The following is a 27,048-nucleotide window of genomic DNA, read 5'->3' as shown; positions in this document are numbered from 1 at the left end:
AATTCTCTAGCAGAAGCTCACATCCCTGATCTCTGAAATGATGACTGCAAATTGCTGTCCTATCCAGACAAAGGCTCACTTCTAACCTTCTCCTTCTCCTTTGCCCAGATTTGGTTCCTAAGCAAATGCTGTGTCCTTCAAGTACACAGGTTTTTTGTTTTCTCGCTCTGTCGCCCAGGCTGGAGTGCACTGTACGATCATGGCTCACTGCATTTCCATTTCCCAGGCTCAAACAATTCTCTCACCTCAACCTTCCAAGTTGCTGGGACCACAGGCATGTGCCACCATACCTGGCTAAAATTTTAACTTTCTGTAGAGACAGGTCTCACTATGTTTCCCAGGCTGTTCTCAAACTCCTGGCCTCCAGCGATCCTCCCACTGCAGCCTCCCAAAGAGGTGGGATTATAGGCATGAGCTACTGTACCCAGCCCAGGCACAGGGTTTTCAGTGATGATGAGGCAGTGTTTTTCCTAATTACAAGACCTTTCCTAGAGTCAAGAAGAGCATTGTTGCCACAATGCGTCACTGTCTCACAATTTCAAGAATTTCTCAGTTTGTAGTTCTGGTTCACCTTGAAGAAAAGGAAGAAAAGATAAATGTTCAGGGGATGAACTGAAATATGATAGATTATCAAGAGAAAAACAATTCAAATGTATAAAAGACTACAACTGAAATTCCACTGTAAAATGAAAGCCACATTGGGCTCAGTCCTCTCAAACGTCCCTCTTATTCTTGGACGCAGCGGAGGGATCCCGACAAATGCCCACTAAGCCAACAAAAGTGATGAGCGTGCAGTTCCCTCCCGAGCTCTCTAACTCCAAGAAGTCGTCCTTACATTTTATTGATTTTCAGTCTCGCCATCCTGAAATTTTAATCACCCAAGCACTGCTTAGACATCAGCCAGCTCACCCAACTTGTAATTCTATCTGTACTTGAAGATGAAAGAAGAAACCCTCATGCATTTTTGTTCCTTCTGTTCACCCCTTCAGGGGACACTGTCAATCTTTCTTAGGCTTCCTGAGTAATCATCATTTAATTTTCTTTATAGGTTGGAAAGTCTTGATTCTCTTTAAAAAAAAAAAAAAGTGAGAGTAATTAAAAGTGATGGGAAGAGGTTAGCAAATAGATGTGTGAATTCAGGACACCACATGTCTCCCTCAAGGTAGAAATGGTGCCATTTAACCCCCGTGGCTTTTAAGTTCAGAACTGGGAATTAATGATATTTTCTCACCAAGTTTAAGAAAGCAAAAACAAAAGAATTAAAGCGGGACTTCATCCCACTGTTTCAGAGACAAAATTTGTTTTAGTCTTGCCTGAGTAAATCAGCTTGGGCTCCCATTTAAAACCCTCCCGTGGCTTCCTGCTCCTTCCAGCCTCAGGCCCAAGTCTGGGCTTGGTTTCTTGTCTGCTCTTGAGGTCATCTCCTCTCTCTCTTTTTCACACATGTCCCAGCAAGCAGAGCTGCCTCCTGCCTGGGGCCTTTCACTAAGTGTTCTCTCTCTAACCCACAGATCCCCCCCAAACGACCAATGCCTCTTCTTATCCACGGCTCAGTTCAAATGGCTCCTCTGTGGCAAGCATCCCCAGATACACATAAATCACTTTGTAGCCATTATCCTGCTTCAACTTCATCATAGGACTTACTGCTAAATGATGTACTGTAGTCTTGCTAGCTGGGCGTGGTGGCTCATGCCTGAAATCCTGGCACCTTGGGAAGCCAAAGGAGGAGGATTGCTTGAAGCCAGGTGTTCAAGACCAGCCTGAGCAACATAGCAAGATTGTGTCTTTACTTAAAAATAGTATTTTAAAAATTGTCAATCTTACATCACTGAAGCATACACAGTGAATTAATGTTCAATGTAGACATGGCCTGTGTTTGGAAAAACTTTGCTGTTTTCAATTATTTATTTATTTGTTTGTTTTGAGATGGAGTCTTGCTGTGTTACCCAGGCTGGAGTGCAGTAGCACAATTTCAGCTCACTGCAACCTCCATCTGCTGGGTTCAAGTGATTCTCCTGCCTCAGCCTCTCAAGTAGCTGGGATTACAGACGCATGCCACCAGGTCTGGCTAATTTTTATGTATTTTTAGTAGAGATGGGGTTTCACCGTGTTAGCCAGGATGATCTTGATCAACTGACCTCGTGATCCACCTGCCTTGGCTTCCCGAACTGTTGGGATTACAGATGTGAGCCACCACACCTGGCCTTCAATTTTTTTTTTTAATATTGGGCATTGCTGAGTTTGTACCTGGTATGTTAACATGCTAGTTGGCGTCTTCTAATAGCTTGGATGGAGTGTTTATTTTTCAGCGATTCCATCTCTGTGGTGTGTGATGGCATGCTGCCAAAGCCCAATGCAGAAAGGGGTTAGTAGAATCAAAACCTTAAGGGATAGGTTCTATTGAAAGAAGCACCAAATTTCTTAAGATTTGCCTTTCCACATCTCTAGGCTATAGATTTGAAACTCTGGCTGAATGTACACTGAGTATGAGGATCAGCTAACGAAGGCTGGGTTGGTGGCTCATGCCTATAATCCCAGCACTTTGGGAGGCTGAGGAGGGTGGATCACTTGAGGTCAGGGGTTCAAGACCAGCCTGGCCAATATGGTGAAACTCCATCTTTACTAAAAATACAAAAACTTAACCAGATGTGGTGGTGCATGCCTGTATGTAGTTCCAGCTACTGGGGAGGCTAAGGCAGGAAAATCACTTGAGCCCAGGAAGCACAGGTTGCAGTGAGTCAAGATTGCACCATTGCACTCCAGTCTGGGCATAGCAATGGGACTCTGCCACACACACAAAATAAAAGCGGGGGGGTGGTGTGGGTGCGTACTGGGTGTGGTGGCTGATGTCTATAATCCCAGCACTTTGGGAGGCTGAGGTGGTTGGATCATAAGGTCAGGAGTTCAAGATCACCCTGGCCAATATAGTGAAATTCTGTCTCTACTAAAAATAATAAAAAAAAAATAGTTGGTATGGTGGTACATGCCTGTAATCCCAACTACTCAGGAGGCTGAGGCAGGAGAATTGCTTGAACCTAGGAGATGGAGGTTGTAGTGAGCAGAGGTGGCACCACTGCACCCCAGCCTGGGTGACAGAGCAAGACTCCATCTCAAAAAAAAAAAAAAAAATCAGGAACAAGACAACTTAGAGTTCTAGTCCTTAATCTCCCTTCAGGAACACCACTTCAGCCTTGGAAGGAATTTTTTGGAGGAGGCCCTGGTCTTCATAAATGGCTGTTAATCCATAGACAATAGGCTGATACCTGTCACTTTCACAATCCCAAGCACCTGAAGACATTCAGGCCTACCTTGAGAATGAACTCAGACAAGCATGTGACAATGCGCCAACCCTCAGAAGCTGATGAGAATGAGAATGAGCATGCAGGCCTATTTAGGTCAAATGTAGATTATTGCAGATGTAGCTAAAAATGACAATTTCCTAGCCAGGTTGGGTTAAAAAACAAAGTTCAGGATTTCCAAAAAATTATTGATCTTAATGAGCTCCCCTTTTAGTGTTTATTTTCAGAAAACATAATGACAGATGTTCCCTGAAAAGGTCTGAGAAACTTGTTTCTAAGCCAGGATTCTGTGCAAAATACCTTCTTAAGGAAACATGGTTTGGTTTTTTGGAATTGTGATGCTCTGAGAAGTTAGGAAACATTTTCAAACTTCGTTACTCCTAATTAACTAATTTTGAATTTGTCATTCCAGTATTTATGTAAACCTCTCTCAAATCAAGGCAAGAAGCATGGTAGCTTATTTCTTTCTGCATCATCAGTCAGTCGGTCATTGGATCAGGCTGCTGTCTCAGGGGGCCGTTTCTTACCTGTGCCTTCCCTTTCTTCCTAGGTTCGAGGTGCTTGTCTGGGCTCAGTTCCTGTGTGTGGACTGTTGCAAGATCCTCCATGGAATCTGCTCACTGTTCTCTGACTTGTCACCAGCATTTTTATCTGTCACCTGGATCGCGTTACTTACTCTCTTAATGCCAGTTAAGACATCCTCTAATACTGAGGATTAAATCTGAGAGCCTTACTTTTATGTTGAAAAACCCTTCTCTGGGGTGTTCTTGATCCTGAACACCTGACTCACAGTGAGGTCCATAGGCCAGCAACATGGCAACATCAACATCACCTGCGCTCCTGAGAAGTCTCACCCCTCCCCCAGGTCAACTGCATTAAAATATTCTCATTAACAAGATGCCCAGGTCATTCGTATGCATATTACAATTGAGAAGTGCTTTCTGGAATCCTCACGGCTACCACCCCCACCATCATCCTCATCATCAACAGCCATGTCCTATTGAGAAATTTCTTTGCCAGCTCTGATCTGAGTACCCTGCACACACCATCAGAACAATCTCATTTCATCCTCCCAAGGGCTCTGTGTGGAATGTGCTGTTATTATTCCCACTTGCGGGTGAAGAAGCTGAAGCTCAGGGAGATCAAGTCATTTACATGAAATTATCCAGGTAGGAAGCATAGGTAGCCTGAGTTCAATCTGAGACACTTTGCTTCCAGCATCCATTTCCTTCCCCCAGTCCTTCCTTCTTCCCTGATGGCCAGGTCAGTTCACTCCGTAATCATTTTATTTGCTTCTTTCTAGTCAGTCTGCTAAACTCCAAAAGCAAAGCACTTATGAACGGAAGGCTTCAGCTTGGTGATTTCTGTAAAAGAGCTTTGGGTCTTCAAATTATTCTAAAATAAGACTGAGTTATACCCTGTGTAGGTTTGATCTCTCTCAGCCCCAGAGAGCAAGCTGTTTCTGCTGCTTCCAATTAAACTGGATGGCTTAGAGTTGCAGATTACCAGCCCCCCAGATGTCAACTCCTGACTCTGCTGAAGTGGTGCAGTATCTTGGACTTGACTTTTGAAAGAAAATGTATATTTACAGCTCTAATCTGAAAAAAAAAAAAAATAGAGAAAGTAACATGACCTTGCACTGCCATTGGTCTACAGTTTATCAAATTCTTTAAAGACCTCAAGATCAGAACAGCTATAGCCTATTTACTTAAGGCCAAAAGTTAATTACTGGAAGGTGATATCTGGGTCCTGGAAGAAGTTGAGGTCAGTGATTTTCAAACTGATCACTGAACTACTCTGCTCTGAGAGGATGCTCCCACCAGAGAAGGACTGGGGAGTGGGTGGCGGGGTGGGTGCAGCTGGCCTGAGATAGGGGTTTGGTAAACTCTTCTTCCACTTTCAACTAATTAGTACAGTACTTTCAATGAGTACTTGCAATCTTATATCATTTTTATATAGTAGGCCCTAGGGTAACATTTAATTTAATGAGCCTTTCCTTGTTTGTGAAAAAAAAAAAAAATGTACATTAAAAAGCAACTGAGCTAATCCTACTCCATCCTTTGCGTTCTTTGTAGTTGAGGCTGTTGAGGCTCAGAAAGGCAAATTGACTCCCCAAGGTCACACATTGTTTTGACTGAAAGCTATTTCTTCTGTTCCTCCTTTGAAAGCTCAAAAGCTGGGCTGGCCGCCAAGTCTGCTGGGCATTTGCTCCTCTGCTGTCTGGATCAGCCCTTATTATATCGAGTGGCACTGACCTGGGTATATTTCCTTTGCATTTAGGACTCCTTGGTGTGTGTTTGGAAAACAAAACACTGTTCAGGTGTTCATCGGCAGAGCTTAATAAGTCATACATTCTCAATGTTCTTTTTCTTCCACCATGCAGTCAATCTACATGCCTCCCCTTCTTTCCTGGCTTATTTTTACATTGAAGGCAGCCTTGCAAACAGTGCTGAAAACTCCAACATCAGCAAGATAAAGTAGCTCTTCTGCGACCACAAGGTTAAATGGTGGGAAAATCCCATTTTAAGAAAATATGCACTTAAAGAACTTAAGACCTAAAGGGAATATGGGGTTGGGAGCCTGAAATCACAAAAAGCCCTATGAAACCACCCCCTTTTTCATTAAGATAAATCAATAAATAAGAGCCACCAGTAAGGAATATCAGTGACATTTTGCAGTTAGTAATAATCGGTATGTGGGTAATTTTCATTTTATCTCTTCTTGTCAGACACGTCTTCATTTGCTGTGTGACAGAGGAGATGCATACTAAGAAACATTTTATTTTTAAGAGTGGCTCTCCTCAAAGCCTGCTGTCAAAGCCTGGGCCCTCAGCTCTTGTGCTGGCCAGTCAGAAATGTCGAAGTAGGATTCTGGAACTTGGTTTCTCATCTCTGACATTCTACTTTACCTACCATTTCTATTTTTTTTTTTTCTCAAGATAGAGTCTCACTCTGTTGCCAGGCTGGAGTGTAGTGGCACAATCTCGACTCACTCCAACCTCCGCCTCCTGGGTTCAAGTGATTCTCCTACCTCAGCCTCCTGAATAGCTGGGACTACAGGCACATGCAACCACGCCCAGCTAATTTTTGTATTTTTAGTAGAGACAGAGTTTCACCATGTTGGCCAGGATGGTCTCAAACTCCTGACCTCAGGTGATCTGCCCACCTCGGCATCCCAAAGTGCTGGGATGACAGGCGTGACCCACCACGCCCGGCCCTACATTACCTACCATTTCTAAACACTATTTCTTTTTTCTCTAATTGTTCCCAGTGGGACCAACATACACACTGGAAGTGAAATTCCTATTATTTCCAAAGATGTATAGAAGTCACACAAGCTGAGATTTCCTACAAAGGAAACTCTATCCTTTTATTCTAAAAGGATAGGTGTATTGTTTTATGTTTTAGTGCTGTACTGTTTGTAACAGCAAAGACTTGGAACAAACCCAAATGTCCATCAATAATCAACTGGAGAAAGAAAATGTGACACGTATACACCATGGAATACCATGCAGCCATAAAAAAGAATGAGTTCGTGTCCTTCGCAGGGACATGGATGAAGCTGGAAGCCATCGATCTCAGCAAACTAACACAGGAACAGAAAACCAAACATCACATGTTCTTACTCATAAGTGGGAGTTGAACAATGAGAACACATGGACATAGGGAGGGGAACATCACACACCGGCGCCTGTCAGGGGGTAGGGGACAAGGAGAGGGAGAGCATTAGGACAAATACCTAGTACATGCGGGGTTTAAAACCTAGGTGAGGGGTTGATAGGTGCAGCAAATCACCATGGCACATGTATACCTATGTAACAAACCTGCACATTCTGCACATATATCATAGAACTTAAAATTTAAAAAATTAAAAAAGACAAGTGCGTGTTGTTTTACTTAGATACGTCTAAACCCCCAAGAATTTGGAGGGAAGTATATTTAATCATGTATACAGAGAAGCTATCTAAGAAATCCCTGGAGTGTCATCTATACATGCTGGTATTTTAAACTTCATCTTTGGTTATTCTGTTCCTGAGAAGAGTTATAGAATAGTTAGCTTTTCCCTCAAAAAACATATTCCTGAAAGATTATAATAAAGCCTGTCTAAAGATATCAGTGAATGATATGTAGCACTCAAATCAGTTTGCTGTCATTTTTGGTGGCCTTTTCAATTGTTTACTAGGATTAAGATATTGAACGCAGTCTCAGGTAAATGTCTAGAGCAGGAAAATGATTGTTGCTGAGTATTTATAATGTCATATAACACTTGAGTATTATGAAATGACACCACAGAGGGGGTTGACGTTTGTTAGAGTTTGGCAAAATTTATCCTCATAAAGCTTCAAAGCTGGAAAGATTATCAGGTGTACCTGGTATAAATAACCTTTATCTAAAAAGGAGCTCTTTATAGAGTGTGCCTCAAGGTCAGGCCTGTTGGATTGTATATTCATAAACAGAACCTGCAGAGACTCGTCCTTACCTCAGGCAGTTAGTTCATGTTTCTGCTCTAGAGAGAGGCATTTGTCACTTATTTGTCTCAGACCTTTGTGTTTGTTTTGCATGTGCAACCATGATACCTTAGCAGAGAGGTGAAACTATACGCTTCCTTATCTAATTCATTTCGTGCCTTACTGTCTTTCCTGGGTAGGATGGATATAGTGCCATTCTCTTTCATTCGAATTCACTTGGAAGTAAAGTTTATTCCTGATGGGAGGCCCCTTTTTAGATCATATCATGCACTTATCCCTGCCCAGTAACTGTCTCCCAGGTAGTCCTGTGCACTGCTTGGCCTGGAGTTGAATTCTTGTGCTTATCACGACTCCTTTGGATGAATCTAGATCCACTCATGGGGAGCAGTGTCAACTTTCCCCTGAGTCACAGGGCTATGTGGGGGAGGTAGAGATGATGGAGTAAAACTGGGAACCTCTTGGGGAGGTAAGAGAGAGGAATGCATACTTGATAGTCCACCAATAGTGTCAAGTACAATTATGTCCTTGCACTTTCCAAGGTCATATTTTTTTTATTTTTCAAGTATAAAAGTACTGTTGGCCTTTTTTAAGGCCTTAAGCACAACATTGATCCTTGAAAAATTTGTTCCCGCAAATTTTACTCTTCCCCACTCTCCCATAAGAGCTTCTTGAAGCAGAACATCACACCTGGCTCTTCTACATATGCTTAGCACCTTGCCCAAGTGCTGAACATCAGGCACAGAATGAATACTTCCAGAACAATACATAAACACACATAACTCGTTCTCTGAAATCCCTTGGGATTCAAGAACCTCAGACTTTGTGTAGAACAAAACAAAACAAGAACCCAGATCTCCAAGGGTCTTGAGAAAAATCTCCTGTAACAGTATTGCCTCTTTCTCTTCTGTTTCAGTGTTGACATTTTACTTTGATTTTATCTTTATAAAGTTTATGACTACCTTAAGTAGCATTAAAATTCTATTTTTTAGTTTCATGTAACAGGGTGATCATGTTTTTGTTTTTTAAGTTGTTAATATACCATAACATAAAGATGTTTACCATATTTTTTAATAGATTGCTGATTCTCTGTTTTAACTCCCTAAGTCTTTCTTTTCTGCCCACTACCAGGATAAGCGGGAAGAAAAGGATGATAGAAAATGAGAATGCATTTTTTTTTTTTTTTTTTTTTAATTGAGACGGAGTTTCGCCCTTGTTACCCAGGCTGGAGTGCAATGGCGCGATCTCGGCTCACCGCAACCTCCGCCTCCTGGGTTCAGGCAATTCTCCTGCCTCAGCCTCCTGAGTAGCTGGGATTACAGGCACGCGCCACCATGCCCAGCTAATTTTTTGTAGTTTTAGTAGAGACGGGGTTTCACCATGTTGACCAGGATGATCTCGATCTCTTGACCTCGTGATCCACCCGCCTCGGCCTCCCAAAGTGCTGGGATTACAGGCTTGAGCCACCGCGCCCGGCCTTGAGAATGCATTTTAACCAGTCTCGTGTACTTTCTGCTAAGTGTTTCTCACACCATCATTGTGATGGGTTAACTTTATTAGTACCATTTAAAAGGTGAATTTATAAAGTTCGGAGGCAAGGGATTTTTCTAACATCTTTGTAGTAGTTATAAATTGCTGCCATAACAAATTACCACAAACTTAGTGGCCTAAAATGCAAATTTGTAATCTCCCAATAGGTTCTTCTTGCTTGCTGCACAGATAAAACCAATGCACTGAGACAGTTGTATTGCAGTAGAGAAAGAGTTTAATTAATGCATAGCCAGGTAGCCAAGTGGAAGATGGGAGTTTATCACTCCAACCAGCCTCTGGTTGGGGGCCACAAGACCAGTGGAGTCATAAGTCATGGGTCCAGGTGGAGTCAGTTGGTCACCAGAATGCAAAAGTCTGGAAAACATCTCAAAAGACAAATATTATGTTGTATAATACTAATGTTATTTATAGGAGCAATTGGGGAAGTCACAAATCTTGTGGCCTCTGGCCACATGACTCCTGAGCAGTAAGGGAATTGTAGCAAGGTAAGCTAGGGGACAGTGGCTGGTTGTCCTTTAACTATGCCTACATCTTAGCAGAATTTGGGCCTTTCCCAAAATTCTGAGCTTGTGGCCTTTCATTAGTCTTACAAAGGAGGTTTTCATCCCCCAGCAGGGAGCAGACCAGTTTTAGGGAGGGACTATTATCATCCTTGCTTCAGAGTTAAACTAAAGTAAAGGCCATGGCAGGCAGATCACCTGAGCTCAGGAGTTTGAGATAAGGCTGGCCAACATGGAAAAACCCCGTCTCTACTAAAAATATAAAAATGACCGGGCATTGTGGTACACATCTGTAGTCCCAGCTACTTGGGAGGCTGGGAGACAGGAGAATAGCTTGAACCTGGGAGGCAGAGGTTGCAGTGAGCCAAGATCAGTCCATTGCACTCCAGGCTGAGTGACAGAGTGAGACTCCATCTCAAAAACAAACAACAACAACAACAACAAAACAAAGTTAAACTAAACAACTAAACTAAATTCCTCCCACAGGTAGTCTTGCCTATGCCCCAGAGTGAGCGAGTACAGCCTGCCTGTGAGGCTAGAAGCAAGATAGAGTCAGCCAGGCTAGACTTCTTCACTCTTATAATCTGAAGCAGTTTCAGATTTATTCTCTCACAGGTCAGAAGTCCAAAATGGATATTTGGCCAAAATGAAGGTGTAAGCTGGGTGGTATTTCTTCTGGAGACTGGAGAAAAGAATCTGATTCTTTGCTTTTCCCAGCTCCTGGAGGTTGCTATGCAAATTCCTTGACTCATAGTCACTCTCTCCATTATCAAAGCCAGCAGCTTAGCATCTTCAAATCATTCTCTGACTCTGACCATTCTGCTTCCTCCTTCCATTTCTAAAAAAATCCTTGTGATTAGGATTTTCTGAGCCCACTCAGAAAATCCAGAATAATCTCCCCATCTCAAGATTATTAATTTGAGACTGGGAAGGCAAGGGGATAAAGAGAGGTTGTTTAATGAGTACAAATATACAATTAGAAGAAATAAGTTATAGTGTTCAATAGCACAATAGGGTGACTACAGTTAAGAATAAGTTATTGTCTATTTCAAAATAGCTAGAAAATATCTAAAATGTTCCCGGTACAAGGAAATGATAAATGATAAATGTTTGAGGTGACAGACATCCAAAGTACCCTGACTGATCATTACATGTTGTATGTGTGTATGAAAATATTACGTGTGCCTCATAAATGTGTACAATTACTATGTGTCAATACAAATTTTAAAATAGAAAGATTATTGATCTCATCTTTGAAGTCTCTTTTGCCGTGTAAGATAATATATTCAGTTCTAGGATTTAGGACGTAGAAATCTTTGAGGGAAGCATTACTCTGCCTACTGCAGAGACCCATATAATGTCCTAACAGAGTTGACTTTCTTCAGGTTTCTAGCTTTCTGTATACACAAGAAAAAAGTTTTCGGCTTTTATTTTTTGGTGTCTTCTCCTAGTACTTCTGTCTTGGATATTAGTTATTTAATTTTACAAAAAAAACTCACATCCTCTGTGTTTGTTTGGATAAACTGAGGTTGAAAAGTGTTCAGTGACAGTAACAATACCTTAGTAACATAATGGGAGAGGAGGCAGCATTTTGGCAATTGAAACCTGTGAGTTTTAGACAGAGATGTTTAAAACTTGCCCCATACTGACATATTGCATGAACTCACAGAGCCTCCTAACTTTTGTCTTTTAGGCTTTTGTACAGAAGTACATCGTGAAGAATTATTTCTACTATTACCTATTCAGATTTTCAGCTGCTTTGGGTCAAGAAGTGTTCTACATCACATTTCTTCCATTTACCCACTGGAATATTGACCCTTATTTATCCAGGAGGTTGATCATCATATGGGTTGTAAGTATTATCACTACTCATTAACTGACGTCACTTCTAAAACAGCTACTTCCTTTGATATTCAAGTACTTTGCATACATGTTCTTTTTTTAAAACCACTTAGAGTTGTATTTGTTGCCTAATCTACTTTGGAGAAATTAGAGAGCTATGAACACAACTTGTTTTATTTGCAAAAAACAAACCTGTGACTTCCTGTACTTTGAATTATGCTTTCCCAAGGGCAGATCAAAGTAGGAGAGGGCAGAAGTGATGAACAGAGGAGAAAGGACCTTTTTTTTTGGGGGGGGGGAGTGGAGTCTCGCTCTGTCGCCCAGGCTGGAGTGCAGTGGCGGGATCTCAGCTCACAGCAACCTCCATCTCCTGGGTTCAAGCAGTTCTCCGACCTTAGCCTCCCGAGTAGCTGGGACTACAGGCGAGCGTCACCACAGCCAGCTAATTTTTGTATTTTTAGTAGAGATGAGGTTTCACCATGTTTGGCCAGCTTGGTCTTGATCTTGACCTTGTGATCCACCTGCCTCAGCCTCCCAAAGTGCTGGGATTACAGGCGTAAGCCATCACACCAGGCCAAGAAAGGACCTTTCTAAGGACCCGTAGATGAGTATTAAATGCATCCTCCCAAGAGGCCTATTTTAGTAAAATTTGATCAGAAACTAAAATCAGAAGCTGTTGAGCAATACCTCCAAGCAGCATTAAGCAACTATACACATAGGAGAGGCCAAAACACATAAGGCAAAGCACCTTCCTTGAGGGAACTTTCTAGTGGAGTAGGAGCAGCTGCAAATACACAGAAACCATATGACAATCCCAGGTAGACAGACAGAGCCTTTTTCTGCTGTTTTGCTGGTAACCTAGCATTTAATTTTGTTCAGGGCCAAATGAGTTCTGATTTTGTGCCTAATTTAAGGAGATGATAGACATTTGTAAGGCAGCAAGGCATACTCCAAATATGTAGGTTTGGTGTCAGAGAGGCCTGAGCTCAAGTACAGTCCAGCCCCAACTGTGTACCCTTGCTCTGAGCCTTACCTTCCTCATTTGTAAAATTGTGTGAATAATGTGCATCCCCATAATAATTGTGGGAATACTTACAGTGTGCACAGAGCTCTAGGCCTGGCATGTGGAAGACTCTGCAGGTCGCTATTTGAGCATAAAAACGCATAGTGTCTAGTGCATGAAGGCGAAGAAGTTTTGAAGATCAATCACTTCTAAGGTCAAAGATTATTAGTGGGTGGAGGGGGCTTCCAGACAAGACTGTTTGCCCGACTCAAGATTCTGCACTAGAAATAGAGGTTCAGAAGCACTTGGATGAGTTTAAAAGGGAGGGTTTCAGCAAGTGACATTCCTACAGTGGGCTTAATGTTTTCTCAGTTGTAGAGCAAGTAGAGTGGACTTTATCAGGGATCTTAAAGTAGAATGTTCTCAGGGACAGGGGACAGAAATAAAACAGCAATGTCCTGGGTAGTGAGGGGTGGCAAGGGCGGGGTACCCACACAAATCCTTCACCACGTGGAGATGGAGGCACTAGGGAGCAATGGCCTCTGGCTCCACCTGGACTCCCTAGCCCTGTCTCCTGTAGCCCTCTTTTGAAATCTAGCTCCTGTCTACCAGTAGAATTTGAGAGTCTGCAGAAGCATAGGCATCTTGCAAATCATAACGAGAACATTAGTCCACTTGTCCCTCCAGGTTTCTGAAAACCCATGGAAAACCCACGGAGCTTGAGTTTCTTTTCTTCTGTCATTTATTTTCTAAGATGCGCGCGCGTGTGTGTGTGTGTGTGTGTGTATAAGTGTGTACATATGTGTATATGTTTGTACATAGTTGTGTATGTAGGTGTGTGTGTGTGTATAGGTGTGTATATAGGTGTGTGTATATGCATGTATGTAGGTGTGTGTATATGTATATGTGTGCATATAGGTGCGTGTATATATGTATGTATAGGTGTGTATATACATGTGTGTGTTTATAGGTGAGTATATATGTGTGAGTGTGTATTGGTGTGTGGATATAGCTGTGTATATATGTTTGTATATATATAGGTATATATATATGTTTATGTGTGTACATAAGTGTGTATATATGTGTGTGTTTATAGGTGTGTATATGTGTGTGTATGTATATAGGTGTTTATATATGTGTGTATATATAGATGTGCATATATGTTTGTGTGTGTATATAGGTGTGTAAAATGTATATGTATGTGTATGTGTGTGTGTTTAAAGGTGTGTTTATGTGTGAGTGTATGTATACAGATGTATATGTGTGTGTGTATATATATACAGGGGTATGTGTGTGAGTTTGTGTGTTGTAAATTTCAAAACCTTAATGATGGTTGAGTGGGACAGATGATGGGAAGTACATTACCCATGAATATCTTACAATGTGTTTACTCCACTCGAGGTCAATTATCTCCCCCACTGCAGGTGGAAAACTTTCCCTGAGAGCTGGGAAGACCTCTAGACTTTATAGAAGGCTGTGGTTAGGGGACTCTCTGGTTGTCATTATTGGTGGTTATTTTATGCTTTGGATTCCTTACTTCAATGTGTCAGAATGCCTGCTTGAGGCAGAATGACAAGCTTTTGTCATAGAGTGAGGCAAATAAAATCTTTGCCCGTGAAAGGAAGAAATAACCTCTGAGTCTGCAGTTTGTCCTGAGGTTTGACCAACTGTTACTTGACTTTTTAAAATGGGCGCATAGCCTGGTTCACCAGCTCCCACCCCCTTGCCCCCATCCCCCTCAAACCCCATGCTGAGACTTCTGTAGTTATTCTGTGTGGTCAGCTGTATCTGTAAGGGCGGTATGAGAAGTGTAAGGTAGTGTGTTCGTTCCTGCCAGTGCCTGGGGAGAGAATGGAGGCCATTCCAAGGGGACAGAGGGAAGGGAGGGAGGGGGAGGGAGGGAGGAAAGCATGAGTGTGCTTGCATGTGTTTGTGCATCTGCATGTGTGTGCATGAGAGAGTGTGTGTATGTGTACGCACGTTGGGATTAGGAGTGCTCTCTGATGGGCTACAGAGACAGTAATGAGAGCTATTTGGTTTGGCTCCAGAGTTGAAGGTAGCTGAAAGGAAGGGACAGTCCTGGTGGTGGGAGGCGGGGTTGGTAAGGGACCCTGGGGTGGATAAGGGTTAGGTTCTGGTACTTGGCCCAGCCAGGACAATCAGCTTCCTGCTGAGGCAGCCTTTTTTTCTGTAAAGGATATCCCTAAATTAGTGGCTCCTTCTTCAAAGGGGTAGGGATTAAGAAATGTTAATTGCATAAGGGACAGAGCTTTAAGTCTTGTAGCTGAACATCTTATCTCACCCAAAACTCATTGGAAGGCAGCTTTGTTCAGGACTGCCAAAGCTTGGCACATTTTATATGAACTTGGGAATTGTCATTGAATGAAGCCCCAACAGGTTTTATTGCTTTTAAAAATCTTCTGTTACATTAGAGGTGACTCACACTGTCTGAAGTAGCTTAGCAGAATTTATGGTTGTATCAAGTACTCTCTCCTCGCAATCACAATTAGTCCTCATCTGGATTGTACGTCTTTTGTTGCTTTTATAGGCATCTATGTTCATTATCTTATTTGAGCTTCATAACAATGGGCAGTATCATTTTCTAGATTGGAATAGTAATATTTCAAACATTAATAAGCCATACCATATATTGAGCATATAGTATACATGCCATTCACTATCAGAGTGCTTTACATGTTTTACTTCACTTAATCCTACCAGCAATCCTGAGAAACAGTTATTACTAGCCCACTTTACAGATCCTGAAACTGAAATATAGAAAGGTCAAATAACTTTCCCAAGATCACATTGGATTAAATGGCAAAGTGGGTTTGATTCTGCACCCAGCCCTCGTCTACTGGGGCAGCTGCCATTCTTGTTTCTTAGAAGAACACAGCTAAGTGGCATGAGGAGCACAATATTTTTTTTAAAGATGTTAAAACTAGGGCTTTAAGCATTAAAATGATTTGCCCAAAGTTTTCTTCTATTGCATATTTGCTTTGGTTTGTGTTCCAGTGGTGCCCTTATGGCATTTATTAACCCTGTACTCTACTTAACTGTTTTTTATCCACCCTTCTTAACCCATTTATGCCTAGTGTTCCGTTATTGGAACGCGAAGCTTGTAAGAGTTATTTATATCCTACAGCTCAAGGTCATCGCCAAGGTCTGATTTTTCACACACAAAAAATGTGCGACCTCTAGCATATATGGGTTAACAAACTCCACAGTATTAGATAGCCTTTTGTTAAGTTAGCTGAAACACATCAATCAAATCATTACTTCTCTCTTCTGTCCTGTATCAAGGTTTTTAACCTATCTTTGGGCTCAAAAGAATGTTAGACATTGGGCCAAAAAAAACAGCAAGTGGATTTTCTGATTAGAATGCTTCTGAAGAGATATTGTGGATGATGTTTCAGAAGATGAGTCACTGTTCCATGGAGTGATTATCTAATCTCTCCACTTTCATTTTGGCATGGTGACAGACCAAACAAAAAATAAAAGCTTTAAAGTTATATTTCTGTATCTTTAAAAGGTTAGAGGCAACTTCACTGAACCTGGCTGGTGTTTAGTTTTGTAACATGAAGCAAAAGTCTCACTCACTTTTTGCTAAATTCCTCATTTTGTGAAATAGCAATGCAAACATAGATACCACAGCTGATCCTGGAAGCTTGGAAGCCTCATTTTCTCTGTTCTTATGATATTTTACACAGGTATTCCTTTTCACGGATACTTCATGGCGTTCGTAATGAGATATAGAAAAAATTAGATAAGCAGATAAAAATTGAAATTAGGGGGAACACAGATGCAATACAAGGTGAAAGCCCAGACTAAGGTGAAATGAGGCGTGCTGGCTCAAAGTGAGCCACAGATTTGTATTTGAGCTTTGTCTTGACCAACCAAAATGAAGTTACACTATCCACCAGGAAATCATAAGCCTATTTCTAAGACAGCAAACCTTTTCCTGACTCATGAAATTGACAGAATTGTCAAGGCTAGTGATATATGTTGCTTAATTATTTTCTCATAAATACCTGGTGTCAGTACCTGCTTATCATCTGTGTGAGAGTACTCAATCTGACTCCTCTCCCTGAACTTTCTGTGGTCTTATTTTTAAATCAGTGCTAATTTAACCAATGAAAATGGTGTCTCCATGCATACATATATTCATTGCAGCACTATTCACAATGGCAAAGTCATGGAATCAATCTAAATGCCCATCAATAATAGACTAGATAAGGAAAATATGGTACATATGCACCATGGAATACTATACAGCCATTAAAAGAAATGAGATCATGCCCTTTGCAGGGACATGGTTGGAGTTGGAAACCATTATGCTCAGCAAACTAACACGGGAACAGAAAACCAAACACCGTGTGTTCTCATTTATAAGTGGGAGCTGATTGATGAGAACACATGGACACACTGGTGGGGGGGATCGACACACAGTGGGCACTTGTTGGGGGTTGGAGGGAGGGAGAACATCAGGAAGAACAGCTAACAGATACGGGTCTTAATACCTAGGCGATGGGATGATCTGTGCAACAAACCACCATGGTGCATATCTACCTATGTAACAAACCTGCATATCTTGCACATGTACCCCAACCTTAAAATAAAAATTGAGGGCGTAATGGCTCACACCTGTAATCTCAGCACTTTGGGAGTGGGCGGATCACAAGGTCAGGAGTTTGAGACCAGCCTGACCAACATGGTGAAACCAGATCTCTACTAAAAATACAAAAATTAGCTGAGTGTGGTGGCACGCGCCTGTAATCCCAGCTATTCAGGAGGCTGAGGCAGGAGAACCACTTGAACCCAGGAGGCAGAGGCTGCAGTGAGCCGAGATCGCACTACTGCCCTCCAACCTGGGTGACAGAGCAAGACTCTGTCTCAAAAAACAAAAATAAATAAAAATAAAAATTGAAAAAAGGAAAAATGGCATCTCAGTTAATTTCCAGTTCATATATAATTAGTGAAGATGAAAATTTTTTTTTTACTTTCATTAATCATTTGTATTAACTTTCATGAATTGTAAGTCTGCCTTTTGAGTATTTTCTTTTAAAGACGGCTTTCATTTTTTATTGATTTCCACAAGTTGTTAACACAGAATGGTACTGAATTTTCTATGTCTCAGAGGCAGTGTATCTTTATATATAAGATGTTTAGAAGTTCAAGACTTTAAGAAGTAGTATTTAATTCTATAGTATCATCAGTAGTGACCTAGGAAAATCCCACAAAATGAAATTTGAATGCTTTTATACTGAGTGTTAACTTTAGGCACAGACTTCACTGCTCCCTGCTGTCTTACCCTTTGTGACCTCCCTGATTCTTTAACGGCCATTTAATTTGGGACTCTGGTCCTCAGATACTTAATACTTCTGGTGTGTAGTTTCCCTGGCATAAAATAGCTTACTTGGGTGGGAACCAGCCCTTAGAAAACCTGGTACATGCTGCCTGAACTCCAATAAAGTTAAAATTTGTTCTTGAGTTTCTCCTTGCTTTTTTTTTCCCATTTGTAAGATTTTTCTTTTCTCACTTAACATCAAAAGATGTATTTCCCACCATTCTTACATAGCATGGTGATTTTTAAGCAAGTGTTATCATAACCAAATTTTTATTATGGCCTTTCTGATTATGTGGAAGCTCTGGTTGTCCCTGAGAATTTCCAGACAGGGTTAATCTCTCTTCTAATCATTATTGGCTTTTGATTATCTCCCAGATTGGAAGCAAGGAGTATTTGTGTGAGAAGTGGGAGGGGCTGCTGCTACTTCACCAGCAGCTTTGAGGTTTGGTCAGAAGTTCCTGGTCCTGTAATACCATGAAAGGAACATCAAGCTGATGTAATATAGATAGTGTTTCTTGGCTTCCAGAAAGAGATACCCACTCAATCTAGCTCAGGAAAGTGGGAATTTGTTGTAAGATGATGGAAAATATAAGAACCAGAAACTCACAGGAACAAATAGTAGAGAACAGTTTGGTTGTCTGCTACAATTCAACTGTGACTTTCCTGATATCTTTTTATCTCCTGCTGTTGGTTGGCAACTTTCTCAACTGTCTTTTATTTGATCGATTGACTGATTGATTGACTGACTGGAGACAGGGTCTTGCTCTGGTACCCAGGTTTGAGTATAGCGACACAATCATAGCTCACTGCAGCCTTGAACTCCTTGACTCAGGTTATTCTCCCACTTCAGCCTCCTGAGTAGCTGGAACTACAGGCATGCAGCACCACACCTGGTTTAGTCGGGGTCTCACCATGTTGGCCAGACTGGTCTCAAACTCTTGACCTCAAGCAATCCTTCCACCTTGGCCTCCCAAAGTGCTGGGATTATAGGTATGGGCCACCATTAGCCTCTCAACTGTCTTTTAGTTCAGATGTTCAAGACAGTCAAACACAGCTCCTGGTGTGGCCTCATAGCAAAAGTCCATCCATCTCTGGCCAGTGCATAGATTGGTCGTACTTGGTCTAAAAAGCTGTATTGGGTAGGGATGGACAATTAACTGTGGCTACAGAGCCGTAGGCCAGGTTCTGGAACATCAGGACACCTGAACTACAATCTTAGCAGTGAAACCTAGTTCAAAGAACTTGGAGATTCTGGTCTGCAGATTTCCTAGCTTCAAAGTGAAAGGACTCAGCTAGAAGATCCTCGGAGGCTTGTAATGTTGTTGTGACTCTTCATCACATGTTGGCTATGTGCCACTTAAAAGAGATTCATCCATGGTATAGAGGAAAATATTTTTAAAAAAGAATAGAAGGTATTTCATCTCTTCTGCAGACCAAATGCAAATGTGGCTTTACTTATTTTGACTTGTGTTTTGAATCACCTCAATATGAGACAGTACACTTGAAATGATTGCTAAATAATTGTTAGCTTGCCTCCTGTTTTGTATTCAACATGATTGAAGGAATACTTTAAAGGAAAATACATAATTGCTTGGCAAAGATAAATTTCATTTTTTTGTAGAACCAAAGTCCTGATGATAAGGAAGCCTTAAAAGCACAAGATTCCTTTTAGCACGTTCTTCTGTTCTCATTCTTCTAAGACAAATTATATTAAAGAGCTCCAGTTTAAAATGATGGTTTTTCCCGTATCATTCACATTCTGGTTATCAGCAGCTAGCTAGCTGATACTCATGGTAAAAAGTACACTGAAAATTTACATTTAAATTGGACATACTATTTAGATAGTGTTTAACTGCTATAGAGTTTAGCCTATTATTTTATCCAACAGTCTTATAAATTGGTTAAGAGGTAAACATTTTGTGATAACGTTTCAAAATGAACTAGTCTGTTTTTGGATGTGGGCAGGCTGCCATCTGGCTGTCTCATAAGGGAGTCTGTCACCTGGTTAGGGATGAAAGGGGAAAAACCTATCCCCATCCCTATAATTCACAACCCATAGACTGGGGTCAACCTTGGTACCAAAAGATGACTTTAAATGTGATTATCTCTTAATCCTCTGTTTAAACCACTACCACTTCACTTCAAAAGATTGCCCTGCTTGTTAAGTTGGTTCTTGCTTGAGATTAATGAGTCTTTAAAAAGTATTCAACAATGGCCAGATTGTCACCCTCACTAACTTGCAATGAATGGAATAGAATTAGGCGTCAGAGATTCTGCTTGGTCCCTCTGAAGTGGAATCTGTAATTTAGCCTTAGTTAAATATTAAGTAAATGTCTCTAGGGGGTTTATTATAAAAACTGTATTGGTTTGGTTTTGAAATACAATAAGGAAAAGTTTTGGGTTTAGTATAGGTTTAAAAAACAAACAAAAACCCTTAAAACTGGACCTGTGGTGAGCAAATAAATTTAGATCTCTCTAGTTATCAACCATCATCACCAGAAAAATGATTCTCCTTTTTTATGATGATGACTGGAAAATGTGCCCACATTCTCCCCTCCCCCTTTCCTTCCTTCCTGCTGCCACTGCCCCACAGCCCTAAGACTGCAGTGCTGTTGATGGAAAATTATAGCTGTCCCAGAGAGGGCCCGTTGTTCCCCTCACCCCATGTATCATTTTGAGGCTTCATTTGCTTTATCGTGTGGATGGGTGACGGCTTTAAAACTCTGGCAGGTAGAAAATTGTTTGGATCATCACGATCCTGGAGACAGGAAATTTTTAAAGATGAAATTGGGCTGGATCTGCTAAAATGATGCAAAGAACTGAACACTTCATACAGAGTTTTATTGTGGAGTTAGCTCTTCTTCTCTCCTTTTGGCCTTATGCTAGCTGTTAATGTCTTACTGGGAAAAACAAATAGTCATTGCCAAGTTACATTTAGGCCCCAAACTAAGAAGCATCCTGATATGGCAGAGGGTCAGGAGCTCAGTTTCTCTCTGGCTGTGACTAAACCTAAATCCTCCTCCACTGCCGACAGGAGAATTGGTCCCTAGGGGGTTTCTTTACAAAGGCACCATTCCAGACTTAATTTTGTTCCAGGTTCTCTCCTACTCACTTGTAAAACAAAAGGAAAGATAATGAACCAATTCATAGGCCATGAGGCCTTTCAGATAAAATTTTCAACAAAATCTTAATTTCTCTCTCTCTCTTTTAAACCAATCGATTCCATTTGCAAAGCTGCCATCTGGAATGGATATGGTTCTCATGGAAGCTGCTTACTGCCGCCTCCACTACATGCCAAGTACTTTATACCCAAGAACACCATTTTACAGATGAGTACAACTGAAGTCCAAAAAGATGAAGTGGCTTGCTCAAAGGGGCACAACCACTAAACAGAATAGGCAGTGTTCGTCCCTGGCGCTCTCTCTAAACCCCATCCGTTCTTTCCCACTGCACCATGTTGCCTCAGATGGCGAAACTTTACTTTTTTTCCCCAGTCCAATTATTCAGAAATGTGCTTTGCCTATTTGATTGGAAAGGCTCTGTTTAGCATCACAGTCTCATTTGCAACTGCTTATATGTACAGCAGCCATATGTCACAGATTTTCTAGGCATTTTCCTTCCAATTCTCCATGACTTGGTCCTGGTGAGTCCCCTTCCCACCCCCGCATTTGTCAGATTGTGTGTCCCAGATTTTTCACAGGTACTCGAAAGGCCAGAGCATCACGAAAGGCCAGAGCATCACGGGGACCTAGCAGGGCGGAGAAGGGTTTCGGTACTTTTGTTTCTGAGCTGGAGGCCTGCAGAGGGCTGCCTGCAGATCCAGTGGGCTTGTCATTCCTGGGCCCATGTTCTACTTCCTTATCCTATTCTGCAAAGCAGCCAAGTGGAAAAGAAGGAGCGAGGGAAAGAGTGGGCCCTTTGTCCCTGTTAGGAGCTAGGGATTTGAACTAAGGGGACTGGGCATTTTTCTTATCAATGTGCAACCCCCCCGCCTACCCCCCGCCTCCCCTCACCCCCACTACCTTCCCAGGCTTCTCGCCTCTGCCTGCCTTCATCTTCCTTGCACCCATTCCTGTCCAGCTCCCATGTGAGTGACAAGGAGCCTCCAGCTCCTCACCAGCTCTCCGATCGCATTTGAGGATTAGAAAGTGTTCCCCGTGCTGGGAAGGGAAAGGAGAGGCTTTCCTTGGTTAAGTGCTCTATCAGTTCACTGCTAAAAAGGCCACAGTTTATTTTGGCCTCTGGGATTTTCTGAAAGCTTGAGAACTGCAAAACAAACAGTCTCTTTCACCTAATGGCTGTTATCACTTCTCTTCCAGCTCCTTTCACCAGCACAGGGTGGGGCTTCCTGGGAAGCCCTCTCTACTTAGAGGGCCGGGCCTCAGGGAAATGGCCTTGACCTCCATTCCTCTCTTGTGGGTTTGCTGCCACAAAATGACTCTCGGGTTTTCGTTTTGTTTTGTTTTTGGTGTAGTGGCCTTGGTGGGCTGCACGTGACAGGGAGGTGCTGCGTTTGCTATGGGGAAGCTGGGCCTTAGCCAGCCGAGGCTACCTTTGGGAAACTGAGGCTTTCTGAATCTGACTCATGGGGGCCAGCCCCTCTCCCTGGACATCTTCCCTCCCCCGGCATTCCTGACTATCTCCTGGTGCCTAAGGCCCTGGCCCCAGTGGTCTCCTTGCCTGCCTGCCCTTGTTCTCATCATTATTATCATCATCGTTATTAATTATTATTATTCCATCCTCCGCGAGGTGGAATGAAAGGTCTTGAATAAATAATTGGCAAAGAGCCACAATATGACTGCCTATGAACAATAACATTATAGAATTTGTTAATATGAGCCACACGTGGCTGTGTGGGCATAGTTTGGCTCTTCCTCCAGTAAGCATAGACTGTTTGCTGCTTTCGAGATACTCACCCTCTTTGCAGCGAGAGCCATCATTTACAAGTCCAGGCTAGGTGCTAGATGCAGGGCTGTGGTCTTTATAAATATTCTTGAGGGAAGTGTAGACACTACCATTATAACTCATTTTGAAGGTGAGGAAACAATGTGAGAGGGCTGGCCAAGCTGACGTGGCCAGAGGTATAGAGCCTAGATTCAAACCAGTAACTATCTGATTTTAGAATCCTGGCTATGAACTTCTGTACTCTGCTCTAACCTTTTCCCTTAATTATGTTAAATATACTAAGGCTTTTTTGTCTGTATTAAACATGTTCCAATAAATTCCACTTTTCATTTTGCAAGTAGTAAACCACATTAATTAAAAAATTTAGCTGGGCATGGTGGCTTATGCCTGTAATCCCAACACTTTGGGAGGCCAAGGTGTGCGGATCATGAGGTCAGGTGATCGAGACTATCCTGGCTAACATGATGAAACTTGTCTCTACTAAAAATACAAAAAAATTAGTGGGGCATGGTGGCACACACCTGTAGTCCCAGCTACTCAGGAGGCTGAGGTAGGAGAATCACTTGAACCTGAGAGGCAGAGGTTGCAATGAGCCAATATTGTGCCACTGCACTCCAGCCTGAGTGACAAGGCAAGACTCTGTCTCAAAAAAAAAAAAAAAATTAGAAGATATGGTTTATAATACAAGTGAAAGTTGCTCAGCCTCTGTTTATTTTACCTAGCACATGCTTTTCTAGAAAGGTCAAATGAGAAATGCACACGGTGGACATAGCCAGGTTGGGATGGGCTCAGAGCCTGATGTTACAAGTGTGCAATGAACTGCATTTCAGCCTTTACTAGTAACAAATTGATGTTTCTCTGGGCCTCGGTTCAACCATCTGTGAAATGTGAAGTTGAACAAAATGACCACAGTGCCCCTCTCAATTTTGAAAGTTTTATGATGATAAAAATACTGGTGGTAATGCATCTTATAGGATATTTAGTCTTCATCATATGCTGTGGCTTCAACAATGCATCTGCCGTATGTTGTGACAAACCCCTGTTAACCTCAGTAGAGAAGACACCAGGTTCAAGAAGCCAAAGAAGAGACCCGGAGTGAGCAAACAAGATGTGGGGTTTTATTAAGGGCTCACATAAGAGAGACAGTCCAGCGGCAGTGCACGGGCAACGTTATCTGCCCTCCTCCAGGACAGTAGTGGACAGAAAATCTGCAACCCCTTGCAAATAGCATGCATTTTTTATAGCATTTCCCTTCACACCCGCCTCCCTCCCACCAAAAAAACAAGAGCTCCACTTGGCAACTTTCATTTAACTCAACTCAGGGCCTCAATCCCCTGTACACCCCATATTCCACAGGACGGGGGGCTCAGATGTTTATCATAGAAAATAAATGAATCTGCACACTGGCCACCCCTGGATTCCCTAGCTCAGAACACACATTCAGGTGCATCTGCCTTACAGTGTCATTCTAAATGTGTGCTTAAAATATTGCTATTATTTTACCTTGCACCCTGCAAAATCTCTCCTGGGTGACTCCCACACACCTGGCTGGGTTAGCTTCTACCAATTTTCTTCTGGTCCCCCATGATAGGGAGAGGAAGCAATTGTTAATGATCCTCTGTGAGAGGGGTCCTTAGAGACAGGGGTCCCCAAGCCCTGGGCCATGGACTGGTACCATAGCTGTTAGGAACCAGGTGTTAAGAAGCAGGAGGTGAGCAGCAGGTGAGCAAGCATTACCGCCTGAGCTCCATCTCCTGTCAAATCAGCAGCGGCATTAGGTTCTCATAGGAGCACAGACCCTATTGTGAACTGTGCATGCGAGGATCGAGGTTGTGCACTCCTTATGAGACTCTAATGCCTGATGATCTGAGGTGGAACAGTTTTATCCTAAAACCATCTTCCCCCAGCCCCTATCTGCGGAAAAATTGTCTTCCATGAAACCGGTCCCTGGTGCTGAGTAGGTTGTGGACTGCTGCTTAGTGAGACGGTGGTTGAAACTAACCTAAGTGTGAGTCACTAGAAATCATGTGGCCTTACAAATACAAGTCAAAGGGTATGGAATTCCGTGTAGGTTCTGGGCTCCACTAGTCCAGGCACAAAGGCATGAAGAACATCAAACATGCAAGCCTTGCTCTCAGCTTTGGGGTGTGCGTGTGTTTGTGTTTGTGTGTACGAACGTAGACACACATATAAATTATTTGTTTGCATTGCATATACTCAGATTTAACTAGAAACAGATGTTAGATTTTTTGTTCCTTTGTAAAGACAAGATCTGTTTACACACTGCTATAAAGATACTACCTGAGGCTGGATAATTTATAAACAAAGGAGGTTCAATGGACCCACAGTTCTGCATGGCTGGGGAGGCGAAACTCACAATCAAGGAAGAAGGGGAAGTAGGCACATCTCACATAGCAGCAGGCAAGAGAGAGTGAGCAAGAGCAGAAAAAATTGCCTTATAAAACCATCAGATCTCATGAGAACTCACTATCACAAGAACAGCATGGGGGAAACCTCCCCCATAATCCAGTCACCTCCCACCTGCACCTCAACAGGTGCAGATTAAGGGGATTAACATTTGAGATGAGATTTGAGTGAGGACACAGAGCCAAACCATATTATTCTGCCTCTGGCCCCTTCTAAATTTCACATCTTCACATTTCAACACACAATCATGCCTTCCCAACAGTCCGCCAAAGTCTTAACTTATTTCAGTATTAATCCAAAAGTCCACAGTCTAAAGTCTCATCTGAGACAAGGCAAGTCCCTTCCACCTATCAGCCAGTAAAATCAGAAACAAGTTTGTTCCTTCCAAGATACAATGGGGGTACAGGCATTGGGTAAATACACCCATTCCAAATAGGAGAAATTGGCCAAAACAAAGGTGCTACAGATGCCATGCAAGTCCAAAATCCATCATTAAATATTAAAAGCTTCAAAATGATCTCCTGTGACTCCATGTCTCACATTCACCAGGGTACACTCTCACAGCCTTGGGCAGCTCCTTCATGGGCTAGCATTGAGTGCTTGTGGCTTTTTCAGACACATGGTACCAGGTGTCAGTGGAGCTACCATTCTGGGGCCTGAAGGACAGCAGCCCTCTTCTCACAGACTCGCTAGACAGTGCCCCAATGAGGACTCTGTGTGAAGGCTCCAACCCCACATTTTCCTTCTGCACTGCCCTAACAGAGGTTCACGCTGAGGGCTCCACCCCTATAGCACATTTCTGCCTGGACATCCAGGCATTTCCATACACCTCTAAAATCTAGGTGGGTGTTCCCAAACCTCAGTTTTTGACTTCTGTGTGTCCACAGGCCTAACACCACATAGAAGGCACCAAGGCTTGGGGCTTGCACCCTCTGAAGCAATGGCCTGAACTGTACCTTGGCCCTTTTTAGCTACAGCTGAAGCTGAAGCAACTGTGACACAGGGCACCAAGTCCTGAGGCTGCATAGAGCAGGGAGGCCCTGGATCTTGCCCATGAAATCTTTTTTTTCCTCCTAGGCCTCTGTGCCTGTGATGGAAGGCCCACATCTCTGACATGCTCTGGCAACATTTTTCCCATTGCCTTGGCAATTAGAATTTGGCTCCTTGTTACTTATGGAAATTTCTGTAGCCAGCTTGAATTTTCCCCCAGAAAAGTGGTTTTTCTTTCCTATGGCATCATTAGGCTGCAAATTTTTCAAACCCTTATACTCTGCTTTCCTTTTAAACATAAGTTCAAATTTCAGATAATCTCTATCTCTCTCAAGTTCGAAGTTCCACACATCTCTAGGGCAGGGGCAAAATGCCACCAGTTTCTTTGTTTAAAGTATAGCAAGAGTGACCATTGCTGCAGTTCCCAGGATGTTCCTCATCTCCGTCTGAACCACCTCGGCCTGAACTTCATTGTCCGTATTACTATCAGCATTCTGGTCAAAACCATTCAGCAACTCTCTAAGAAATTCCAAGTTTTCCCTCATCTGCCTGTCATCTTCTGAGCCCTCCAAACAGTTCCAGCCTTTGCCCATTACCCAGTTCCAAAGCCACTTCCACATTTTCAAGTATCTTTATAGCAGTACCCACTACCTTGGTACAAATTTACTGTATTAATCCATTTTCATACTGCTGTGAAGGTACTACCTGAGACTTGGTAA

General features: G+C 42.4%; 1 protein-coding gene across 3 annotated transcripts in view; it reads left to right on the top strand.

The window, feature by feature from the left end:
* The window catches only part of SGPP2 (sphingosine-1-phosphate phosphatase 2), a 258,416-nt gene that overhangs the window by 163,511 nt on the left and 67,857 nt on the right, over positions 1 to 27,048 (top strand). For all 3 annotated transcript variants that reach the window (XM_032278041.1, XM_032278042.1, XM_032278043.1), the window contains one exon: positions 11,509 to 11,667. In XM_032278041.1, coding sequence (XP_032133932.1) covers positions 11,509 to 11,667 — 159 coding nt within the window. The remainder of the gene's footprint in view (positions 1 to 11,508; positions 11,668 to 27,048) is intronic.

This window comes from Sapajus apella, unplaced genomic scaffold (genome assembly GCF_009761245.1).
Source record: "Sapajus apella isolate SASKATOON/1434 unplaced genomic scaffold, GSC_monkey_1.0 scaffold10, whole genome shotgun sequence".
NCBI lineage: Eukaryota > Metazoa > Chordata > Mammalia > Primates > Cebidae > Sapajus > Sapajus apella.
Note: the sequence above shows the minus strand (reverse complement) of the source record. Positions and strands in the feature narration are given on the sequence as shown.